The sequence below is a fragment of the Myodes glareolus genome, chromosome 5 (assembly GCF_982192425.1).
Source record: "Myodes glareolus chromosome 5, mMyoGla1.1, whole genome shotgun sequence".
NCBI lineage: Eukaryota > Metazoa > Chordata > Mammalia > Rodentia > Cricetidae > Myodes > Myodes glareolus.
Window position 1 is genome coordinate 88,344,234 of NC_142030.1, and position 23,466 is coordinate 88,367,699.

At 51.2% G+C, this 23,466-nt stretch overlaps 1 protein-coding gene and 1 long non-coding RNA gene across 2 annotated transcripts; both read right to left on the reverse strand.

The window, feature by feature from the left end:
- Nucleotides 1-460: 460 nt before the first annotated feature.
- LOC146894975 (uncharacterized) lies at nt 461-1,490 on the reverse strand. The gene is made up of 2 exons (XR_015001163.2): nt 1,245-1,490; nt 461-759 (listed from the first exon to the last, which is right to left on the reverse strand). It is a non-coding gene; the product is annotated as an uncharacterized LOC146894975 (long non-coding RNA).
- A 15,610-nt stretch (nt 1,491-17,100) lies between these two features.
- Phlda3 (pleckstrin homology like domain family A member 3) lies at nt 17,101-20,154 on the reverse strand. Its single transcript, XM_048430884.3, has 2 exons — nt 19,379-20,154; nt 17,101-17,730 (listed from the first exon to the last, which is right to left on the reverse strand). The coding sequence occupies exon 1, from the start codon at nt 19,815-19,817 to the stop codon at nt 19,440-19,442; it is 378 nt and encodes a 125-aa protein (XP_048286841.1). The 5' UTR covers nt 19,818-20,154; the 3' UTR covers nt 17,101-17,730; nt 19,379-19,439.
- Between the last annotated feature and the right edge of the window lie 3,312 nt (nt 20,155-23,466).

Consider the following 23,466-nt stretch of genomic DNA (forward strand, 5'->3'; position numbering starts at 1 on the left):
GGGAGGAAATCCTGACACGGGCTATGACAGGGCTGAGCTTTGAGGAAAACAACAAACCAGTGACAAAAAGACAAATGGCAGAAAGACATCAGTCTCCTTCGATGAGGTTTCTGGAGCAGTCAGATCCAGAAGACAAAACCCAGAAGGAAGATGTCCAGGGCTAAAGGGGGGCAGTGGGGAGCGGGGGGATGTGGTCCTGCTGAAGATCATCACAAACTGATGCTTTCCAGTTTGCCAGACGAAGATCGCTGTGGACTGGTGGGGTTGACTGTCACACCCCGGTGGGAATAGTGACTTGACGCTTAGAGGTGATCAACATGGCAATACTTTTTCATTTATTTTGAGTTTTGAGAGGGGCCTCTTGTTGTCCAGGTTAGCCCTGCTAGATAGCTAAGGCTGTCCTTGTACTCACGGTCCTCCTGCCTTTACTCACCCAAGCGTGGAGATTATAAGGCCACCATGGTCAGAAGTAAATTTTACTATGTTTACTTGGTCGTGATAATTCTTTTAAGAGATGGAAAGAAAAAAAGCATACCAGAATACAGTCCCTGGGTGGGGAAGGAGGGAGGCCAAAGTGTGTGGGGTTTCTGGAAATGAAGGGCACCCATGTCCCAGAGACGGTGGCTTTCTCAGGGAGGAAAAGTTAGAGGCGTCAATGAAGTGGAAGAAAATGGAGGCTGGGGAGGTAGAATGTTGACAGTGATGTGCGCTCCACCCAGGCCTGTCTAGGGGCTTCTCCCGCTCAGGAGCTCGAAAAGCCTGTGAAGAAAGGAAATATTCATGTATTGGGACCATAATCCCTGCTGGGTGGTATAGGAGATGGAGTTTTGGGTGGTGATCGGGTCACGGAGGAGCAGCCTCCTGAACGGGATCGGTACCCTTGTAGTACAGACTTGAGAAGGACAAGGAATTTTCTTGACTGTGTAGATGTAACAAGAAGCAGCTGTCTGAAAACCAGACCAGGAAACCCTCCTCAGATAGAGCATCTGCCTTCTTCTGATCGTGGATTTCCCTGCCTGAATACTGGCTGGGCACTGTGGACAGGACCCTCCTGCAGGCCAGAGCGTCCTGTTTGCTCTCGGGATGCAGGAGCCCCAGAACTGGTTTTCAGAACCGGAGCTGTGGCAGGGGCAGGTAACTGGCGCTTCCCATGGGGATTGCAGGTCATGGAAGGTGGGAGGAGGGAGGCAGCTGCAAGCAGAGGCAGAAGTTAGAGAGTGGGTGCTCAGATGTGTATCGCTCACCTGCTCCCAGCCGACTTCCTTGGGGACTTTAATGCACTCCTTCACAGGGAAGCATCAATAACAACGTCTGGCGCTTCCCTCCTTCAGAGCGTTGGTTTCATGGTGGAAAGACAGTGGAATTTGACTCCGCTGCCAACATACTGGGTGACCTTGGCCTGCTTACTTAGCCTCTGTGAACTCCAGGCTCATCGGTAGAAAGGGAGCCGGGATGCCACCACCCTGCTATTGTTGAGAGGATCTATGAGGTCATGTCAGTGAAAAGAGCCTTTGTTAGTCACCCAGAGCTGTGCTGGCCTTTGACTGGAACCCAGTGAACTAAGCGTTCATGAAGGAAGTTCCAGGCAGGAGCGTCGAAGCTGGGCTGATGTGTCTCTGAGGATACATTCTTGAGGATCCCGCTTCTTGGCACATGGGGATCTAAGGCCCACATGAGAGCCAGAGGCTTCAGGAGCAGACAGGTGGACACACACATCGTGGGACAGCAAGTGACAGCTGCACTGCTGGGAACCCAAAGTCGACACGCTGTGAAATGACTATAGCTATTTCTTTTTAAAAAATATTTATTTATTATGCATACAGTGTTCTGCCTGTGTGTCTGCCTGCAGGCCAGAAGAGGGCACCAGACCGCATTACAGATGGTTGTGAGCCACCATGTAGTTGCTGGAAATTGAAGTCAGGACCTTTGGAAGAGCAGACAATGCTCTGAACCGCTGAGCCATCTCTCCAGCCCTAGATATTCCTTATTCGCAGGAATCACGGTCTATAAAGTCACTCACACACTCGATCAGCACATAGAGACCACTTGCTCTAGAAAAAAGCACAGGGTTTGGTTCCTGGGAGTCCCTGGACACCATCTGATTATGAACCAATCAATTCATAGTGTATATTGTGGTCATTTCTGCCTAAAGACCCCTTGTTGAATACATACAGCCCGTTACGTTGAATACCCAGGCAGCATCACTGTAATGCACCCCTTCCTGGAAATGGTCTGCCTTACGTACTTTCGCCGTGAGGTACATCACAGCCTTCTTGCATTTAGGAACCCCAGAGAGGATACCTGTACTCTCTCTGCTTGACAGACATAGTAAGATCACCCACAAAAGGCATTAATATACCACTCCACCCAAAATAGCACTATATAAACCTTAAGAGAGCACTTGTTGGGGCTGGAGAGATGGCTCAGCAGTTAGAAGGCTTGTTGCTCTTACAGAGGACCTGGGTTCGATTTCCAGCATTCGTCTAGTGACTCCAGTTAAGGGGGGCACTTTCTTCTAACCTCAGCAGGCACCGGGCTCTCACTAGGCACACATACATACCCACGGGCAAAACACTCACACACATAAAAGTAAACAGGTAAATCTTTAAAGCACACACACACACACACACACACACACTAGGACAAGAGGCCAGAGAATCACCTTATGCAGCCTCAGCAAATCTGTGCCTCAGACAATTAGAATTGCCCAGCACTACACTTAATGCAGATGAAGCCGAGTTCCACACATATGGATTGGGATGATTACAACGAAATTAGAAGACTAATTCCCAAACGCAGAACCCACACGTGGCAGGCACTAAGGGCGCTGCTATCCTCATTCACAAGATGGAGAAGCTAAAGCCCATCAAGGTAACTAGCTGGCGCCCTGCTAGCAGATAGGAGACCTAGGATTCAAACCCCAGATTCAAAGGCAGATCAAAATCGAAGGGACTTTGGAAGTATTAGATGTGGTCCTCTAGCCCAAACTCATTCATTTCATCAATAAATCCCTAGGCCGAGAGAGGATGGCCGGCCATCCCGGCAAGGATTGCGGGCTTGATCAGGTAGACGGTCCTTTTTTTTTTCCCCTCACAACAGTGCCCTCTTTTCCTCAAGTGCCTGACCTACCTGTGTTATTAATGCCTTCTAAACTCCCAAAGTATTTCTCTCCTGGTTCTGTTTCCAGTCAGTGGGAGCCACACTGGGGAAATGCTCAACCAGGGAACCGGAGTGTTTACAGATTGGGTCACCAGAGGTCGCCCTTTCCCATTTGCACCCTCTCTTTCCTAACCCGTCCCCCACAAGCACTGGGAGGCCTCAACTAGCCAGAGTGGTCCAAGCAGAGACATTGAACAATGGGCTGATTGATGCAAAAGGACCATGAAAGACAAATTGTTCCGATGAAGCACATTCCGGACTCCTGCCAAACGCCCAGTGTGTGGGGAATTTCAAGGAAAAGCGAGGTAGATGTGGCTGTCCTCCTGGCCCTTGCGCTTCCCTGGACCAGCTCTTCAGCACCTCCTTTCTCCGGAATGTTGCAGGCCTGACCTAGGCTCCCAGGGGACTGCCCAGGATGAATGGGGAGGCTGAGGAAGGAGGAGGATGAATGAGAAGACCCCGACCTTCACAGTAGAGAAGGTCCACCCCCAGGTGGCCTTGGGCTTCTGAACAGAAAGATCCCTTAGCAAACTGCTCTCTGCCCACTTTCCAGCCCCCTACCCAGGGGTGTGACCCCAAAACATCCTTTTCCTGTCTCTAGATAGCCCCACTGACAACCCTTGTCTCTCCGGCTGTTTTCCCCCTGTGAAGTGTGGTTAATCACCCTTTGCACTCAACTCCAGGTTTGTTTTTTTTTTTTTTTTGGTGAGGATCAAAGGAAAAAAAATGTCTAGAAACTTTAACATTTCTGTACAAGGAAGGCTACAAACCCACACCCATCCACCCCCAGCACACCCCACCACACCCCTAGGCTCCAGCAGCCAGAGTTTGTTCCCAGCTCCATCCCAGCTCCCTGGAGACCTCCAGGTGACCCCAGTCCCAGCAGAAGCCCTGCAGCATATGCTTGCAGCCTCCTCGGGATCTGAACTTCCGACTACTGCTGTCCCCCAACCCCCAGGGCCGGGGAGGTGGAGCAGGATCTGATGCCTGAGCCGACACAAGGGCTCCTTGTCCTGCTGACCAGCCTGGCACCGGCTGTCGCATCCTGAGAGGGCTCTCTAGAACCTTTGTGTTTCTGCTGTGGCTTAAGGCACGAGCAGCTCATAGCCGACCAAGACCAGGCCTGACCCACCAGGTTTATGCACAGTCCATCTGGGAAGTGCTGTAACTGGACCCCCTTGACGTCCCTGTCCCTCAACTCTAACCCTCGAGTAACATTCAATTAAATATTGTCATTATTTATCTTTGTGGGGCTGAAGAATCAATCAATGAAGATATTGAAGGCGCCCTGGCAGATACATGGCCAACAGGAGGGGAAAGAAACAGAAGTTAGAACATGGGGTCAGGTGAAAGCCTGAGAGTTTCCAGTCCTGTATTGGGCATCTTAGAATGGCAGGCATTCAGTAACAGAATCATATAAATATGATGTCGGAAGAGGCAAAAAAAAAGGGATGAGATGGCTCAGCAGGTAAGAAGCTTGGTGCCAAACTTGATCTGAATTTGATCCCAGGAACCCATATGGCAGAAGAGAAAAGCCACTTCTTGAAAGCTGTCTTTACAATCACACACACACACACACACACACACACACACACACACACACACCACAGCATGCATTCGCCCATATGCATACAAACAAAAGCAAGTTAACTAATTAAAAAATTTTTGAAAGAAGGGCTGGAGAGATGGCTCAGCGGTTAAGAGCACTTCCATAGGTCCTGAGTTCGATTCCCAGCACACATAGTGACTCACATCCATCTATAACAGGATCTGGCGCCCTCTTCTGGCATGAGGACAGACACGCAGAGCACTCAGACATAAAACACAAATAATTAATTAATTAAAAATTTTTTGAAAGAAGATGCAGAGAAGGGGGCCTAAACACATAGCAGCACATGCAATCCTCTGAGTTTGACCCCCAACCCCCAGCACTAGGTGGAGAAGCCACCTCATATTAAAGCAGTCTTGGTAGTTCACACCTGTAATCCCAGCACTCAGCAGGCAGAGGCAGGAGAACTCAGCATTTCATGCCAGCCTGGGCTGTATAGTGAGACAGGAAGGGAAGGAGGGAGGGAGAAAAGGAGAGGAGACATGCTTGGGGAGAGCTGGAAACTGTCAGCATCCACGGAGTCATTTATAGAGAATTTAGTGTCTGCCAAAGACAAACATAGCCCCTGCTCCCTGGACAGCTTCCATCCTGCTAGGCGAGAGCTAAGCAAGCAGCTTGCTGTCAGCAGCCCTGCCCTGGGCCAGGTGTGTGTGCAGCATGGCCAGCTGGTCCTAGATTTATCCCACATTCCCCTCCCCCATGGCCTGGCTCAGCACAATGGGCCTCCTGGGTGGTAGAAATGGCTCCTGCGAAGGAGGCTCCTGAGCCCAAGGCCACGCCCTTCCTGGTCTTTGCCAGCCATACCAAGAGTTAACTAGCCCAGCCCTTCCTGACTTTGGGCAGGAGGGTCAGTCTCAAGTCCCCTCAATAAACAGTACCAGGGCCAGCTGCCAGCTTCACAGACAGCAGCAGAAACGCTGTTTGGCCCTGAAGAAGCTTCCCACCTCCTCCCAGCTCAGCCCAAAGGGAGAGTTCACAAGGGGTTAAGTCCACAGGATGTGCCCAGGACCCAGCTGTTTCCGTGGGCGGGCAGGGGATTTACAGCCTCCTGGCCTCCTACACTGTGTGGCTGAGCAGCCCATGCTGGAGAGAGATGCTTCTCTCTCTCACAGTGACAGGAAAAGCTGAGTTCTTGCTGTGAGGTCAGACTCCTCTGTCTCGAAGCCAGGGCCTCCCACGCGGCGCCAGAGGGAGAGTCAGGGCAGGATAGAGGAGTCAAGGGGTCCAGAAGAACCCTGGCTCTGGATACCAAGATGGATAAAGGCAGAACTGGCTCTGCCTGTCCTGGGCCTCGACACATGACTCATGTGGGGACAGTAGTTAGTGGCTGAGACGTGGATCTGGGAGTTCAAACTCCAGGCTTCAGTTTCCAGGAGAGAATCTAATACTGTCACTGCCCGTGCTGTGTGTGTGTGCCTCAGTTTCTCCCCTCTGGGGGCACCCTTTGGGAGTAGGATAATAATGAAGCCCCAAAGGTCCATAAAGTCCCTCAAACCTGTAATCACCTTAAGGATCTTGAGGTGGTATCTCAAGAGATTTTGATGACCCCTGTGGAGTGTAAATGCTACCAAAATTGTCCTCGTATGAAGAAGGCACATTGAGATGGCAGACAGACCAGAAAGCACTGTGACCAGGGAGGCAGGGATTGCTCATGCTGCAGAAACCATGGTATACCTGGAGGCACCCGAGGCAAGAGAGACCGGGAACTCCTCACCTGGAGCCTGCAGCAGGAATGCAGCCAGCCGGTATCTTGATTTTGGCTCACAGGAGGACTATAGCCTTTGGCCTCCGGAGCCCTGAGAAAGTGAGCTTCTGGGGTAAGTTACAAGGGGTGGAATGGTTTCTCTCAGTAACGACAAGAAACCAGTGCCTCCTTACCCGATAGAGCACTGGTTCTCAGTCTTCCCAGCGCTGCAACCCTTTAACACAGTTCCTCATGTTGGGGCCACCCCCGACCATAAGATTATCTTGTTGCTACTCCATAGCTGTAATTTTGCTATTGTCGTGAATCATAATGTAAATATCTGATATGTGACTCTCAGAGGTGTCACGACCCACAGGTTGAGAATCCCTGTGATAAATGAAGCCGATCGCCCTGTGGTCCAGAGGATCTTTCCCTGTGTGGTTGTCACTTTTCTCTTTCAAGGAGTCAAGGAGTCTCCTCAGCCATGCCCTGGGACTGCACTGGCCAAGAACATCAGTCTGGCCTGGGACCATCCCCCTGAGGCAGGAAGGTAGGACACCTGGGTTTAGCAAGCCAGCTGTTGAGTGCATGTTCCCTAAGTAGGAGACAGGAAAGCCAGGCCCTTCCACTATCAGATCTCAGCTTCTTGGTGACTGATGTGTCCTCCAAGTCTATTGGGCCAGCTTGATGTGGTGACACAGGACTGTAGTTGGGAGACTAACGCTAAGCGGGGCCGAAGTAGGAGAACCCTGAGTCCCCTGTCAGCCTGGCCCACATAGTGAGACTCTGTCTTCAAATACAAACGACCCTTTCGGTAAGCCTTGAGTGTCTGCTCTGGGCTTGCCCGTCTGCCTCCCACTCTCCCACCCAGGGGCATTCTGGAGTCTTCCAGGAGTCAGTAATTACAGCGAGGCCAGCACACTTTCCGAGAAACCAAACTGCCAGATCTGTGGAGAGCTGGGAGGTAATGGGGGAGAGAGACTCCAGGGTCTCAACCCCTCAGCACTCACTTGCTGGACTCACACTGTACCAGGAGCAGGGCCAGGTCTGGGAGGGGCAAGGTGATGCAGCCCCCACCTAACTAGAAAGGGAGATGACGATGCTGGCGCAAGACCACTCTCAGTTTCTTGGTAGCAGTTCTTCAAAGCAAGAGGCTTGTGTTATCAAAGCCAACAAGGGAAAGAGAGTCAGGACAGACAGGAGGGAAGTCAGAATCTTATGGAGTCTTACAACAGAGGTGACATCCACCCCACTCTGCTGGTTAGAGGCAAGTCACAGGGATGGGAATATGTGACGCTTGCCCACCTAACATTCACTAAGGCCTGGCTTCCACCTCCAAGCACTACACAAAACCAGGCACGGTGGCACATGCCTGTGATCCCACCATTTCAGCCCTCCAGAGGTAGGGCAAAATCAGAAGTTCAAAGCCATCTTCAGCTACACAACAAGGTTCTATGAGATGCTGTACCCAAAACAAAGGGGACTAACAATCCATGGAAGGAAAATGACCCTGCTTCCTAGTCTACATTTGTGGAAATTGAGGCCCAGAACAGTAAATGAAGCAAGCCAGAGCCCCAATTTCCCTAGGGAACTCTCTTCTCCGCTATTTAGACACTGGCGGGATCCAACAAAGAAAACCCCGACAAGCTGCAGTGATAGAAAGTCACCAAAAATAGGGGAATGAGAGCTGAGTCCTCATTAACTTCACTAGGTAGCACTCGCTGCACCCTGGCATGTCAAGCTAAGTGGATGTATCACACCTGCAGGGTGTGTGTGTGCGTGTGTGTGTGTGTGTGTGTGTGTGTGTGTGTGTGTGTTCGTGTTCATTCACTTAATCTCAACAAATCACCTGGACCCTGAACCCATTAAGCAGTAAGTATCGAAGCCTTGATTTCTCTGCATCTAGCGCTGTTAATGACCCCTGACAAACAGATCCCTGAACCTCAGCCCTGTGAGCTGAACACTTCAGAATCACCACTGAGGTTTGGGTTTTTTTTTTTGTGTTATTGTTGTTTGTTTTATTTGGGTTGGTTTGGGTTTTGGAATGTGGAGAATTGGATCCTGGACCTCGTGTGTGCTGGGTAAGTGCTCTACCATTAAGCTGCATGTCTAGCCTTGCTTTGGGCACGTGTGTATGTGCATGTGTGTGTTGTATGTTTAATTGAAACCATGTTTCTCTATGGAGCCCTAGATATCCTGGAACCCTCTATGTAGAGCAGGCTGGTCTCGAATTCTACCTTGCAAGCACTTGGGACTATGCCTGACTCTGTCGTTGTTATTAAACAGAGTCTCGCTGTGCAGCTCAGGCTAACCTCAAGCTTATAATCCCCCTGCCTCAGTCTCCTGATTACTGGGATGACAAACATATACCGCCATGCCCAGTAGGTTGTGGTCTTTTATTGAGCACCCATTTCTGCTCATTTGCTGGATTGGTAAGTACTGGTCAGCTTCGATTTTATAAGGAGGGCAAGTCAGGCCAGTAATAGAGATGTGCTTAAAGTCGTAGGACTGGGTAACAGCCCAGTGTGAATGAGGACCCAGAAGGTACCCCTGACCTCTGCCTTCTTCCAGGCTTCATCTGTTCTTAAATGTGCCAACAGATCCGGGCGTCCAGCTCATGGCCAGTTATACTCGAGACACCTGCCCTGCCAGTCAATAGGCCTCACACACACTCTTCTCTCTCTCTCTCTCTCTCTCTCTCTCTCTCTCTCTCTCTCTCTCTCCTTCTCTCCTTCCTCTGTACTTCCATCCCTCCTCTCTCCCTTTCTGTCTCCCTCCATGTACAACTCTGATGCAGACAGCTACTGGCCTGGGAATCCAGCAGAGAGTACAACCAGAGGTCGGGAGTCCTGGCCTCCTGTATCTTCCAGCCCAGAGCAGTGAATAACTGAGAGTTTGCATCTATTTCAGTGGCCAGGCTCTGTCCAAGTCAGGAACAGCTAAGCACAAGAGCAGGGGCGTAATTGCTGCAGCCAGAAGGACCTCTGTCTGTATTGTGTAGGCAGGAAAGTATCTCAGGCTGGCATGGGCATGGGCAATGTGTGTGATGAAAAGAGGCTTGTCATACAGACTAGCTACACTCAGGCCAGGAGGAAGCACTGGAAGGAAAGCATCCTTTCCCTGAACTTGAAGTCAGTCCTGATGCATGCAGGCCACTAACAGCAGCCACTGCCACCCTGAGAGGGGACACTTGTCTCTGATTCCAGATTAGGTATTGGATTGGAGGTCTTTTCCCAACCACAGGAAAGTCACGCTGCTCCCCAGAGCCTTAGATTTATTGTCTGTATCAAGAAACACACCCGGGGTAGTTGGGTGACACGGTAAGATCACAGGACAGAGCTGTTATGAGAATATAGGTCACATCTGATGGCTCTGTAAGTCAGAGCCTTAGATTGGAACACAGAAATGATGACAAGGGAAACATGATTGACGGCTGAAGAAAGAGGGGTTGGGGCTTTTAGAGACTTGGCAACAGGGGTCTATATTTGACCCACAGGAGAAATCACCCTCCCGGGCAGGTGGGAGGCCACCAGAGCAGTAGGGAATGCTAGCTGCTGGCACGCGGTTTGTAACCAGAAAACGTACTGAGCTACTTGTAAACTCAGACAGGTTGTTCTGCTCACAGTCCCTTCTACGGTGATGGTGGGGAACTGGGGAGGAGGATGCTAGACGGGCTCTGAGCTGTACCACACTGCAGCCCGCCGAGCCATCCTGGTGATAGCAATACTGCGGCACTGCAGTCGGCCTACGGCGGAAACTGGAGAGAGCCATGCCTTCTCGCCATCTTCAAAGCTGGAAATGCAAAAGATGGGAAGGAGGGTTGTCCTGGCTGGTCTTATGTCATCTGACAGAAGGGAACCTCAGATGAGAAAATTCCTCCATAAGATCTAACTGTAAAGCATTTTCTTAGTTAGCGATTGATGAGGGAGAGCCCTGTCCATTGTGGGTGAGGCTACCCTCAGGCTTGTGGTCCTAGGTTCTTTAAAAAAGCAAACTGAGCAAGCCATGATGAACAAGACAGTAAGGGGGTCACCTGTATGGCCTCTGCTTCAGTTCCTATCTCCAGGTTTCTGCACGGTTTGAGTTTCAAGACTACAATGTAGAAATGTAAGCCAGACAAACCGTTTCCTCCAAAAGTTGCTTTCGGTCATGGTGTTTCATCACAGCGATAGCAACCGTAAGACAAGGGTCAAAGAGTCCACCCTGAGCCACCATCTGCGTTTGAGGTGTCTCAGCCACTGTTTTAACTTCTCTGGGTGTTAGCTCCATTATCCCTAAGGTGTGGACCTTCCCTTCCCTTGAAAGAAAGTTAAGCCTAGCACTGGGTCGAGGAAACTTGGAGCACACTCCATAAAAGCTGGGCATTGGGATTAGGCAAAGGCACTTGGTAAGTGGTGCTAATTTACAGCGGTAATTACGTGCCTTTTGCTAAGTGGGGATTAGGTGGAGCAAGGCTGCTGGGAGGATTGTTACGCTACTGTAAAAACAAACACTTAAAGTGTGCTATCTCTGTGCTTTATCTACTTTACAGGCATTCTCTCAATTACTTCTCAGGGTGATCCTAGAAAGCAGGGCTATTAACACCCCCATTTCCGTGGGGTGCCAAATAACCTGATGTGAAAGGCAGTGAAGATTTGCACTCAGGCCTGTGATGTGAACCCCATTTCTCAGAGCCACTGGGCCACCTCTATACAGACGACAGGAATGCCTAAGTACTTGCCTTGAGTGAGTGGTCACAGTCACCTCAATCTCACTTTGCTACCCAGCTCAGCTCCCCATTCTGGTGGGTCCACCAACCCCCATCCTAAAACACAATGCTTAGCACAATCCCATCCACTTCCCAATGGGGACCTGGCCACCCTACCTGGGTAGTACTGCGGTCATCTTAGCCTTCCACACCCCAGCGACGTGGGATTCTCCTCTGTATGCTGTGAATATCATTGGTTAATAAAGAATCTGCTTTGAGCCTATTGCAGCGCAGAACAGGGCAAGGTGGGAATTCCAAGCAGATAGAGGTGAGAATAGGAGGGGTCAAAGAGAAGCCATGTAGCCACTTCAGGAGACAACAGAACTTTACCGGTAGGCCACAACTGCACGACAGCAATACACAGATTAATAGAAATGGATTAATTAAGATGTAAGAGCTAGCTAGAAATACGCTTAAACTATTGGCAAAACACTATTGCAATTAATAAAGTTTTTGTGTAATTATTTCAGGTCTGGAGAGCCAGGAGACGAATGAGAAGCCTACACCTACACCCCAGAGAAAGCAACAAAAAAAAAGGAAGAAAGGAAGGAAGGAAGGAAGGAAGGAAGGAAGGAAGGAAGGAAGGAAGGAAGGAAGGAAGACAGCGAAGGACTGGTTCTCTTGAGACATGACTCAGTGATTCAGAGCACAAGCTGCAGGCCCAGGACACCCAGATTCAATGTGCAGCATCCACATGGCAGCTCACAACTGTCTGTAACTCCAGCTCCAGGAGATCTGACAGCCGCTTCTGGCCCCCATGGACACCAGGCATGCATGTGTTACACGTACATGCAGGGAGACAAACACCCATAGACATAAATAAATAAAGATAAAAAATTAAAATGGAGGCTAACACTCAGTGGTAGATTATTTATCTACTGCGCACAATGCCCAAAGTTTGATCCCTAGCGCAACAAAAAGGAAGGGAAAGAAACCAACCAGCAAGCCAGCACACAAGAGAGTACACACAGCAAACCCTGTGCATAAAACGCAGGGCAAGTTATTTAATAGTTGCATGTTAGGTGTTAGCTATCTGCCTAGAAATTGGTGTAAATGGAAGTCCATGGGCAACACTCAGGGTGAAAGCGTGAAGGTAATTTTGTTTTCTTCTTTGGCATTTTCTAGTTCCTTCCAGTGAACCTTCCTTTGGGTTTGTTGGGACTTGTTTTGTTTTGTTTTTCAGACTTGGAAACTGAACCCAGAGCCTTGCACAGCCTAAGCAAATCTCTACCCCCAAACCATACCACAACCCTCTTTCCTTTTAAGACAAGATGTCCATGCCCAGATTGGCCTTGAATTTGACATCCCCCTGTCTCAATCTCCTGGAGTAGATGGGATTGCAGGCCTTCACCACAAGGCTGGTTCAAACATTTTTTAATAACAAAACTAAAGGTGTGTGTGTGTGAGAGAGAGACAGAGAGAGACAGAGAGAGAGACAGAGAGACAGACAGAGAGAGAGAGAGAGAGAGAGAGAGAGAGAGACTATAAAAAGCAAGATTCCTGGAGGTGCTCTGGGTGCCCCCAGGCCTGCACTCAGCTGTTGCTCCCAGGATCTGTGAAAACCTGTCTGTATCTCTTGTCTCCCCTCACCTTTTCTGGTCCTAGTATCTTTACACGATCAGCTTCCTCCACCAGGAATGCTCCCTGTGGTCAGAATCCCATCCCGCATCCGAAGACTCCTCAGTGAACACCCCTGCTCCAACCTGCTTTTCCCTCCTGCATTCTTGGTCTCAATACCCTTGGGGTCTCCTGGAGACCAACATCTGGTCAGACCGGTAGCTTCCTGCGCAGTGAATTTTAAATGCTAACATATCACTGCGGATGGGTTGAACTGACTAACTTAGCAGAGGGGTCTTACAGAGAGCTGGCAATGGAACCCCAGAGAGGGGGGAGAGGGGAGAGAGAGAGACTCTGGCTGGCTCTTTGCCCTGCAGCTAGAGGTTTGGTGTCCTTCCTCCATGAAAGTAGGAAATATTGCCAGCCTGAGCCAAGGGAAGTGATGCTTCTGGGCCAAAGTGTTGTTGCCTGTAGGCTTGAAATCCGTAGAGATGTCTGGGAACATCAGAAGAATGGGAGATGGAGACATCTATCTCAGGCAGTGGGTCACTGATCAGCTGTCCCAGTTTGTCCGGGACTGAGGAGTCTCTTGGAATGTGGACTGGCCAGAGTAAGCAATGGAGGAAACAGGAAAGTTATACATGGGTTTTTAGGCCCCAGGCTGATGCTGCTGAGTCTTGGCTTTTGTAGGATGGGGTAACCCTGACTTTAGGTCCTGAAACCAACATCTCAGACCAGCAAAGGAACAACATTAGGAACTGGGAGTCTCCTTAGGTTCCCTAAAGTTCTTGTTGTCCCTTCCTATCCTAAGGTCCCTCTTTGCTTTAGACTCCTCCTGTCCTGGCCTTGGATCTATAGATAGCCCAGATAACTGGGTCTTTTTCCACTGCTAGACCCCATCCTTGTTGATTTTTGTTGTTGTTGTTGTTGTTGTTCTGTTTCAAAGTAGAGTAGGGAGCTTGAGTCATGGCCTCTGTGTGACCCAGTATGGCCTCAAACTCTTGACCTTCATGTCTTAGCCTCCCAAGTACTAGAGTTATAGGTACTGCTTACCCACCTTGGTCCTACCCTTGTTCAGGGCCTGGCTCCAGTCACTTTCTGCACAAATGCCCTCACCCCTGCACCAGCTCACCGACAGTTCTCGTCTTTGTCACAGAAGAGTTCTTTCACCTCTGAGCTTCCTGCTGTCAGCAAAACTATGGCCTAAGTCGTTCACATATGGTGGCTTAAATAGTTCACGCTTGGTGGCTTAAATCGTCATGTATGCACTCACGCGGTAAGAATCTATCTAGCACTGGCTAACAGCGCTGGCTTTGATTCCCACCATGACTAAGTTGACTCCACCACTTATTAACTGCTGTGTGACTCTGAATAGTCCCTTTGCTTCTCTGGTTTCTTAACATAAGACATGGACTGCCCTCATTGTGCACTACAATGTCAGAAGACTTAGCGCTACAGGCAGCTGCTGCTCCTGGACCGAGACAGAGCAAACATAGACACAGCCTGCCATTATTATTGTTGAGTCTACCAGGTGCCAGGTAATCTGGGACACCAGGAATACACAGATGACACATCCAAGAACTAACCCGTCCAGTGGCACAGGCAGACATATAAACCAGCAATTGCACGCAGTGTGACTAATGAGGAAGGTATGGCCACACGGCAGGGAGAGTGGTTACTCAGGCTAGCCTGTAGGCAGGGCAGTCATGGGGAGGCATCTCAGAGCATGAAAACTCAGAGCCATGACACCAAAATGTGTGGGAGGAGCTGGAGGAAATGGCTTATAGGGTGAGGTGACCTTCACTGGTACTGGAATGGGGACAGTTACCTGCAGGAACATGGCTGTGCAAGCAAACGAGTGTAAAGAGAGGGTGCTATCAGGAAGAGGGCCTCTCCCACCGCGGGGGACAAGCAGCTGGTGGTACTGGTGGAAGGACCAATTGCATTTTCTATAGATTGCTCTGGTGGGCTGTGGGGGGCACACGTCAGAGCTCTCTGTACAGCCTCGGGGCAGCCTGGCAGCCAGCCTGGCATTCTTGCTAGGGTCCTTGGATCCTGGCCCTGGAGGGACAGCTGCCCATGGCGCCTTATCATTGGCTCCGGATTTCCAGCTGACAGCCTCTCATGGCCTGCAGACCCACCCCTCTCTTTTCTTCTGCAGTTCCGGCTCTGGGCTCTCTCTGGCTCTCCCCCACCTTCTCCATTCTTCCCCGGGAGCAGGCTCACTCTTGCCAAAGCCTCAACTCCCAACCCAGCTCTCCTGGATCAGAACGAGCCCATCCCTTCTCCCCTCAGCCTCCCCACCCCACCGGACTCCAGTTGTTGGGCTGAGACTTGCCCTGTCTCATTTTCCCATTGATGACTCATGGATCAGGCGGGGTGAGGCCCCAGCTGCCAGAGCAGGGGGAGAGTTTGTGGCAAGCCCCTCCCTGGCCTCACAGTGTCCTCAGGTCCAGCTGAGCAGTTTTCTCTCTCCTGAGAGTCTGCTGGTACAGTGCAGGCCTGCCTGTCATCAAAGGGACTTTTCCCTACAACAGTCCAGCAAGCATTCCAAGGGTGAAGGCCTTTGCTCTTCCCTGGAAACTCAGAGCAGAAAGGGCACCCTTGAACTCAAAAGGCAGAGCAATCCCTTCCCTGCCAAAGAGGCCAAAACTCCCCTAAATAGTGAATCTTTTGAATCGCCCCTATTCTGAGAGCGCCAGCCCTCTCTACAGTGAGGGCTCTTGAGAACCCAGGGCTCCCAGAATATTGGTAAATATCCATTCTGTTCTAACATTCTCCACCCACACACATGTGCCAGGAGCCTGCTAAGTGTCAGGTCCACAGGAGGGTCTCCAAAGGTGTACCTTAGAGGGTTTGAGACTCACTTAGCAAAAGGACACACCAAACAAAGATGGCTTTGGGCAAGAACCAAAGCACACTTGGAGCCAAGTTTGAATGTCTAAAGCAGGGAGCTCCAGAAACCAGAGCCTGCCTCCGTCCCCCAAGCACCTGCCCTCTGCCCTTGACTCTCAGCACTGCCCATGTGCCCCTGCTGCCCTCTGCGGCATAATGAGCCCTCTCAGCTCTGCTGAGGTCGACACTGAGCGGCGAGGAAATACTGCCTGGCGCTTCAAGGCTTCCTACGGTCAGCTCTACTGTACCAGTTGCTATGGTTTGTCTCCCACTAAACTCTGGCCTCCTAGGGCAAGAGACTGAGTCGTCCTTTTGGTCCCTCCAACTCCCCTGGAGAGCAGAGGACCTGGTCCAGCAGGCACTGTTTGGTGAGTGATAGCACCTTGATCCCAAATCCATGCGCTCACAAACCTTCCTTCCTCCATTTCCGAGTGCTTGCTGCCTCATTTCTTTCAGCCTGAATCTCCACCCCCAGCAGTTCCTGGGCTTGACTGGAGTAGTCGGGAAATGTGTTTCATGAGGACAGGAGTTAATTAACCCTTTCCCACTAACAGCTGCATCGAGCAGTTTTCTCTCCTTTTCGGCACACGCAAGTGCCGACTCCCTCACCCTCAGAAGACATCATCATTTGATCACAGCACCCTGGCTTAGACATGGCCTTTATAGCAGTGATCTAGGTTGGCATGGAAACGATGCTTTTTGACCTGCTGGGATTAAGCTATCTGCAGAGTGGTATAGAGGAAGGAGATAATGAATAGGACAGTTGTTAAATGTTCCTTTGCAAACCATACACTCATATTCAACTGCGAGCTGGAGCTCACATCCCACATAGGAGGAACTTCTTCTAAGGACTGAGGGACATGGAAGGGAGATGGAAATTCTGACTAGAAAACAAGAGAAGTATGAGGGAGTGAAACATGAGAAGAGCAAACAGGTTATTAAAGAGATTTCAAATTACTGAGGGTTCCCTTGGTCCAGAGACTCTGAAGCAGCCATTGCTCGGCATCAGGTCGGGGGAGACTTGCTGGTTATACCGGGAAGGATGGGCAACAGGCGCTGTCTCACTCAAGGCCACAATTCCTCTGCATCTTCCCACGTAGGAATGATTCCCCACTGCTAGCCACTAAGGAAGACTTCCCCTATAAATGTGTGCATCTGCATGTGTAAATAGCAGGGAGAGAAGCCAACCCAGCACTCAGAGTCACTTCCAGGGTAAGCAGGGGAAAGTCACCTTCTACGGAAGCAGCATCTGTAGGACCCTGACATGCTTCAGTCACACTGAGGCTCTTCCTTCCTAAGGCCAATGAGGTCATGTCTACTGGGGGTACAGGGCCTGCACCCCCTCAAGCTATGTATTTCGAAAGACTGAGGTTGGGGAAAAAGTAAAGAGATGCTCCAAGCTGTAGTTAAAATGTCTGTAGTTAAAAGAATATCACTCGGCAGACAGTGTAGTTACTACCCAAGTTCTGGGCATCTTCATTCTGGAATAGGCATGAAATGGTGATGGCCAAACCCTTACCCCACCCCCACCACCTCCAGGCCCCACACCAAAGTGAGGAGAGGGCAACAGAGGTGAGAGAAGAAGTGTGCAAAGAGGGGGTATGGATGGGTGGGGGGGTCCCAAAAGGACCTAAGCAGCAAGAGACCCCCAGGCACAGGCCTCATGCCCAGCAGACCCCCATCTGCAAATCCAGCAACTGTTCTAAGGTAAGGTGGCCATCTTCTGGATCCTGCGTTCGGAGGCCTTCGCTGAGCACCCCACGAGGAACTGCCCTCCTTTGGGCATGTCTCAAGGTCAGGGGCCAAACAGCAGTCTGCAAAACCCAGAAGCAAGGGCAGGATCAGTGAGTGGGAGGAGCCCCAAAGGCTCCATCGTGATACATGAGGCCAGGCCTGTGGCTCGAAGGTAGAACAGTCTCAGTGTCCAGGAACTGAATCTTCATCCTCAGTCCTCATTGGCTTCCGCTCTCCGCCCCTGGTCGGTTGGCTCCTTCCGGGATGATACGTTTCCTCCATATGCTGATGGTTTCTCCACATCACATGCAGTCAGGCCCCAACCAACCGGAGTGGACAGAGAAGCTGGAGGGAAAGAGCAGTGGTTAGGACAGTCGCAGCAGCCGACTCGGTAGAAACTGGGCACACCAGGCCTTCCCGGCCCTCTCCACACCAGAACAAATGAAAATAATGTCGCCACTCTTGTCACACACAGGAAATAGGTTCCAGGACATGCCACGGACACCAGCTAAAATCTGGAAACTTCTTTCTATACCTGGGTGTAGTTTTTGTATATAACATATGCACACCTCCCATATGTTTGAAGTCATCTCTGTGTTACTTTTTAATACCTAACACAATGTAATGTTATAGAAATAGTGATTACACTATATCATTTGGGAAATAGTAACAAGAAAAAAAAAAGGTCTGTAAATGTTCAGATAACAATTTTTTTCAAACTATTTTTGAGCAGAGATTGACTGACTCCACAGAGGAGGAGCAGGTAAGTACAGAGAGTGGGCACAACTCTACGTCCAGTGTGGCCAGGGGAAACTGCTTCCTCCTGCCCCACTCTGGGTCCTAAAGGATCAAGGTGGAGCCATCTTAGCCCAGTAGATTTGCTTTATGTACAGCTTCACTACAATGTGTAGGGGAGGAGGCAGTAAACATGACCCCCAGACTCACCTGAACTCTGCTTGCTGGGACAGAGAAGAAGGGAAGGGATGTGGATGAGGTACTGTGCGAGGTGCAGTTGGGTCCAGAGGGACAAAGCTCTCACTAGAGAAGCTAAAGCCAGAGTTATATAAGCCCCTCCTTGGCCCAGCTCGGGTTCCCATGGGGAAGGAGTGGTATCTGGGGAAGAGGGCAGGAAGACTAAGTGCCATGGCTTCTAGGTTCTATTCCTGGTCCCTCCCTTGAGCCATTCTGACCACAAACTGACCCTTCAACCTTCTATCTTACTGCTCAAGGAGAATCAAGACATCATGAATAATTCATGGCCCCATCCAGTTTTCGGTCATCCATCTCTTCTAGGTTCATCTTCCCACCCAGTAGGCCTTGGCGAGCACACACGGCTAGGCAGATAGACAGGCCCACCATCCTGGAACTGATGGCTCGCCACAGCCCACCCCATTATGTCTCTTGCTCCCTTGCCCTCCCAATAGCTCGCTCCTAGGGCCCCAAGTTCACAATCAAGGATGAAATGAGCTGTTGAGTGGTTGGCTCAGCCCAACCCTCCACTGAGGTCCCACGTGGGGAGCTGGGATGCCATGGTTTTGTGCCCAAGCCCTTATAACTCCTCCAATAACTACAAGATGGTGAGTGTTCACCTCAGTTCAACACTTAAATTCTCTGACATGTACTCATTCTGGAAGAGAGTCATACAATGCAGGAGCCCTATGTTGGGTGAAAGTAGAATCCCACAGGGCCACCACGTAAGTCAGTGTTCAATCAGTCTCTAAACTGGACTCTTTCCTCCCAGGTCCCCTGTCTTCCTCTCAGATACTTAGGTCACATTAAGGACCCTCCTGCCTAACACCCTAGGGAAAAGACAGATCTGCTCACTTGCCAGGGGCCCAGGCTTCCCAAACACAGACTTGGGATCCTACCCTGTTGGCTCCAGCAACCTTCCCTAGGGCTGTCCAGCTTTGGTGTGGAAAACAAAGCCCCTGGTTTTCTAAAGAGAACAGAGGAGGAAGAAGAGAGAGAGAGGGATCAGTGCTCTGGGACTTACCTGACATGTCCTCTGGGCATGGAGGTGGGGGGCATGTCGGTAAATTGGTATGCCTCGTGGTTTAGGACACAAGGGTCCCAGTCCCAAGGCTCTGCCGGGCCCGCACAGTCTGGATGGCCTGTTGATTCTTGAACTTGACCAGGCCCAGGGTGATTTGAGCGTTCCAGCCGGGGTCTTCGAGGGGGCAGCGGAAGTCGATCTCACCCCCGCCCTCGGTCACTAGAGTGAAGTAGATGTGGCGCCCGGTGCTCTCCACGCACTCCACGGCTTTGATGCGGGCGAAGCTGAGCTCCTTGGGCCGGCCGCCCGTGCCCTTGGCCTCGAAGAGCTGCAGCCCGCGCTCGGTGAGCACGCAGCGCTTCCGCTTCCACAGCTGCAGCAGCCCGCCGCTGCGTTTCTCCAGCACGCCCTCCTTCAGCACTGTCGCCGCCGCCGTCATGGGCGTCCCCGAGGTTCCCACAGCGCTGGAGGCTGCGGCAGTCCCGGCTCTTCAGCGCCGGCTCCTCGCGCCCTGGGCTGGCTGGCCCTGCTCCCTGTCCAGCCGAGCCCGCGGCCGGGAACGCCTGGCAGAAAGCGGCGCCCGGGAGGCGCGGGAGGATGCTGATCGGCCGCTCGTCCGCTCGCCCTGCGCAGCGCTCCTACCTCCCCGAGCCTCTGCCGGGTACCCTGCGCCTCTACGCCCGCACGCCCGCTCCCCTGGACTCTGTGTGTGCGCTGGGCGGCTGCTGGCGGGATGTGCCCTTACATGTTCCGCCGCTCGCCTCCTGCGCCGCCCGCCCGCCCGCTGCGCATTCCTGCCCCGCTGGCCCTCCCCTCTGCGCCGCGCACCCGCCCGGACAGGGCCCCGGGGGGCGGGGCCGCAGCGGGGCTCCAACACCCACCGCCAGCGCGGCCCCGGCAAGGGGCTGCTTACTCAACAGCCGGGCTTCTCGCCTGCTGTGACCCTTTCTTAAAACACAACCCCTCCCACCCCGGTTCTCCGGCCCCGCACTCCGGACATGGGGGGGGGGGGGCAGAGGAGAAGTGGGGGAGGGCCGAGGAGCGTCTCCTAGAGGAGCGTGGTCACTGCTAGCCAGGGGTTGGGCCTGCTTGGCGACAGCGCAGTGACATCGTGACATGGTGGGCGTCAAATATCCACTGGATGCTTCTCAAACCGCAGGAGTCCTGGTCCCCAGCCTCTGCCAAAAGCTAGTGTTGGGTACCTTCGCCATTAGCAGATGTCTCTCTGCTGGGCTCACAGGAGGCTGGGCACAGTTTGAACTATCTGTCCCCCTCCACACACACGTTTACCTGCTTCGATCTAAGGGAGACTTTAGAAAATAGCCAGTATGAAGTGAAGAGAGATAAATCTTGGCGGACCGCTCACGACTCTACCATAGTGGGAAGAAGAGACCCATGCTGTGGGTTGGGTGTGTCCCGCAGTTCTCTCCAAGCACCTGGAGCTGACCAGCACTCATTTGGAGGACCAGCCATGCCTGGTGCAGTTAGTCCTCAACCTCCGGACGTCTCTGCAGATTCCGCCCAGGAGAATGGACTCCAAGCTGAGGGGAGACAGGCTTCTCTCAGTTGGCTTCAGAACTCTCTTCCTTGATTGCAATTTTTCCTACCTAGACAATGGCTCTAGCCTCTCACGTTTTCATCTATCAAATGAGATAACTAACCGATCCTGAGCTAGTAGGACTGTGATGAAGAATAAATTAGAGACCATTTGTGGAAGACCAGGGACGGACCTGGCAAACTGAGTTATTCCTCTCTCTTCCTACTGTCTTCCTTTGGAAAAGGTCAGAGCCTTTTCACTAAGAAACTGCCAGCCATCTTTCTCCATGGCTCTCCTAGGACCTCACCTGGCCCTCTTGGTCAATTCCTCCAGGTCAAAGTTTCTCAAACACCTTTTCATGGACATGATAAAAAATCCATGTCTGGGACTAATGATCCATAATAAGGCAGAAAGAAGACCCCTTTGTACTCCTACCTCATGTTTCTATCCTTAATGAAAAAGTAACCTACACAGGGAGGGTCCAGTTTTGAGCCGGGGGTACCTGCCACTGCAGAACCAAACCAGGTATGGGGGAAACAGCTGTCAGCCTCCCACCCATAGCCCAGTGCACATACACAGTGTCTGTCTTTCTGTCCCTCCCTCCGTCTTTCTCCCTCTCCCTCAGCTCCCAACCCCCACAGTGCCACTCCAGAAAGGAGATAGACAGTGCCTTCAGGACCCCCGTCTGTCAGCCATGCTTGCTGTGGCTTTTTCCCACTCTTCTTTTAGGGTCCCCTGAGTTCTCCAACCTGGCAGAATTCTGCCTTGGCCCAACCTTCTCTCCTTTAGTAAATGGATGGGGGTGGGGATGGAAGTGGTGGTGTCTTCCTTCTGTCCCATCTCTCAGCACATCCTCCTTTTTCATCCATGCTTTCTGGAGCCACTGGATCATTCTCCAGACTTAAAACTCACAGAGCCCTCTCCTAGGTTTTGCTTACTTTTTCTCATGAGGAAAAACTGAGACAGGAAAGTCAAACAACTGACATGGGAACTGCAGCTCTGTAAACAGGCCAGGATATGAACGTATGATGGCTCACAGGACTGGGAATTTGCTGATGACGTCACACTGCCTCTCCATAAACACTGAGCCCTCTTAACACATGACATGGCCACCCACACTTTTTACTCACTGACTGGAGGACCGCAGGCTTCTAGAAAGTTAGAGGAAAGAAGGGGACGATCAACAACATTGGGCAGCAAGAGGGTGGACAAAGGGCCTAGGAGAAAAGTCATAGAGCATGCTCTATTGCTGGGAGGGTCTCTGCCCACCACCACATGGTCCCCCATACCACTATATCATCTTGATGGCCTGGGTCTGCAACTGTGTGGCCTCCTGATATTAGGAAAGAGAATTCAGTTGCCTCAGGACTGGCATCTTTCCTGAGGGGCACTCAAGTCCAGGCTGATTAACTGAATACTAGGTGAAGAAGTTTTCAAGAGCAGAGGGCACAGGGCATTTCTCGCTGCCAGGGTTCCGGATACTTCACCAGGAACAGGAACTACTTCTTGGCCTGCTCAGGCCACTGACTGGGGACAGGTTGAGCCCTGGAATTTTGACTGGACTCTTACTGGCTTGTTGACTCCACATGGGACAGATGGACAGAATGTCCCCTGTAGCAGCATAGAGCTGCCACCTCCCTTTGCCCGCACCAAATAGAAAGCTGATCTGCCCTGTCAAGCGAGCCGAGTCCAGCTGTTTAGGACAGGGGAGTGAGCCAGGAATGGCTCTAGCTAGATGTCCTATTTTGCACACTGTAAGGGAAGGAGGGGACCACGTGGAGAGGGCAGCCACAGTTGGGGAGGAGCTACAGAAAAGAAACATAGCTAGTTTTATCTTTCTAATGGTTTATTTATTTTTATTTTATGTAAATTGGTCTTATGGTTTCATGTATGTCTGTGTGAGGGTGTCAGGTCCCCTGGAACTGGAGTTACAGGAAATTGTGAGCCTCCATGTGAATCCTGGGAATTGAACCCAGGTCCTCCGGAAGACGGGTTTAAAGAGTGCTCTTAAGCAGCTGAGCAATCTTTCTAGCCTCCATAGCTGGCTAGAATACTAACTATATTTATATTTTATGTGTATGTATGCATGTGTGTGGGTGTGGGTGTGTGTGAGGGTGCCAATGGAAGCCAGAAGATGATGTTCTATTTCCTGGGACTGGAGTTCCAGACAAGAGGGAGCCATTTGATACAGGTGTTGGGATTCAAACTCGGCTCCTCTGAAAGAGCACAGTGTTCTTAATTGCTGAGCAATCTTTCCAGCCCCAGAGCTATTGTTTTGTACAATATTTGCTTGAGTAAATTAAGTCAGGGAGTAATACATTGCTAGACAAAGCAACAGCAGTAAAGAAAATTTTGTCAATAATGTAGAATGTATAGCGTGGCAGGGCGATACAGACCTGTAATAACTGCACTTGGGAAGTTAAAGCAAAGAGGATAAAAATTTTAAGGTTGAGGCGGTGGTGGAGCGTGCCATTAATATCAGCAGAGGCTGGAAGATCTCTGAGTTAGAGACCAGCCTGGTCTACAGAGTGAGTTCCAGGACAGCCAGGGA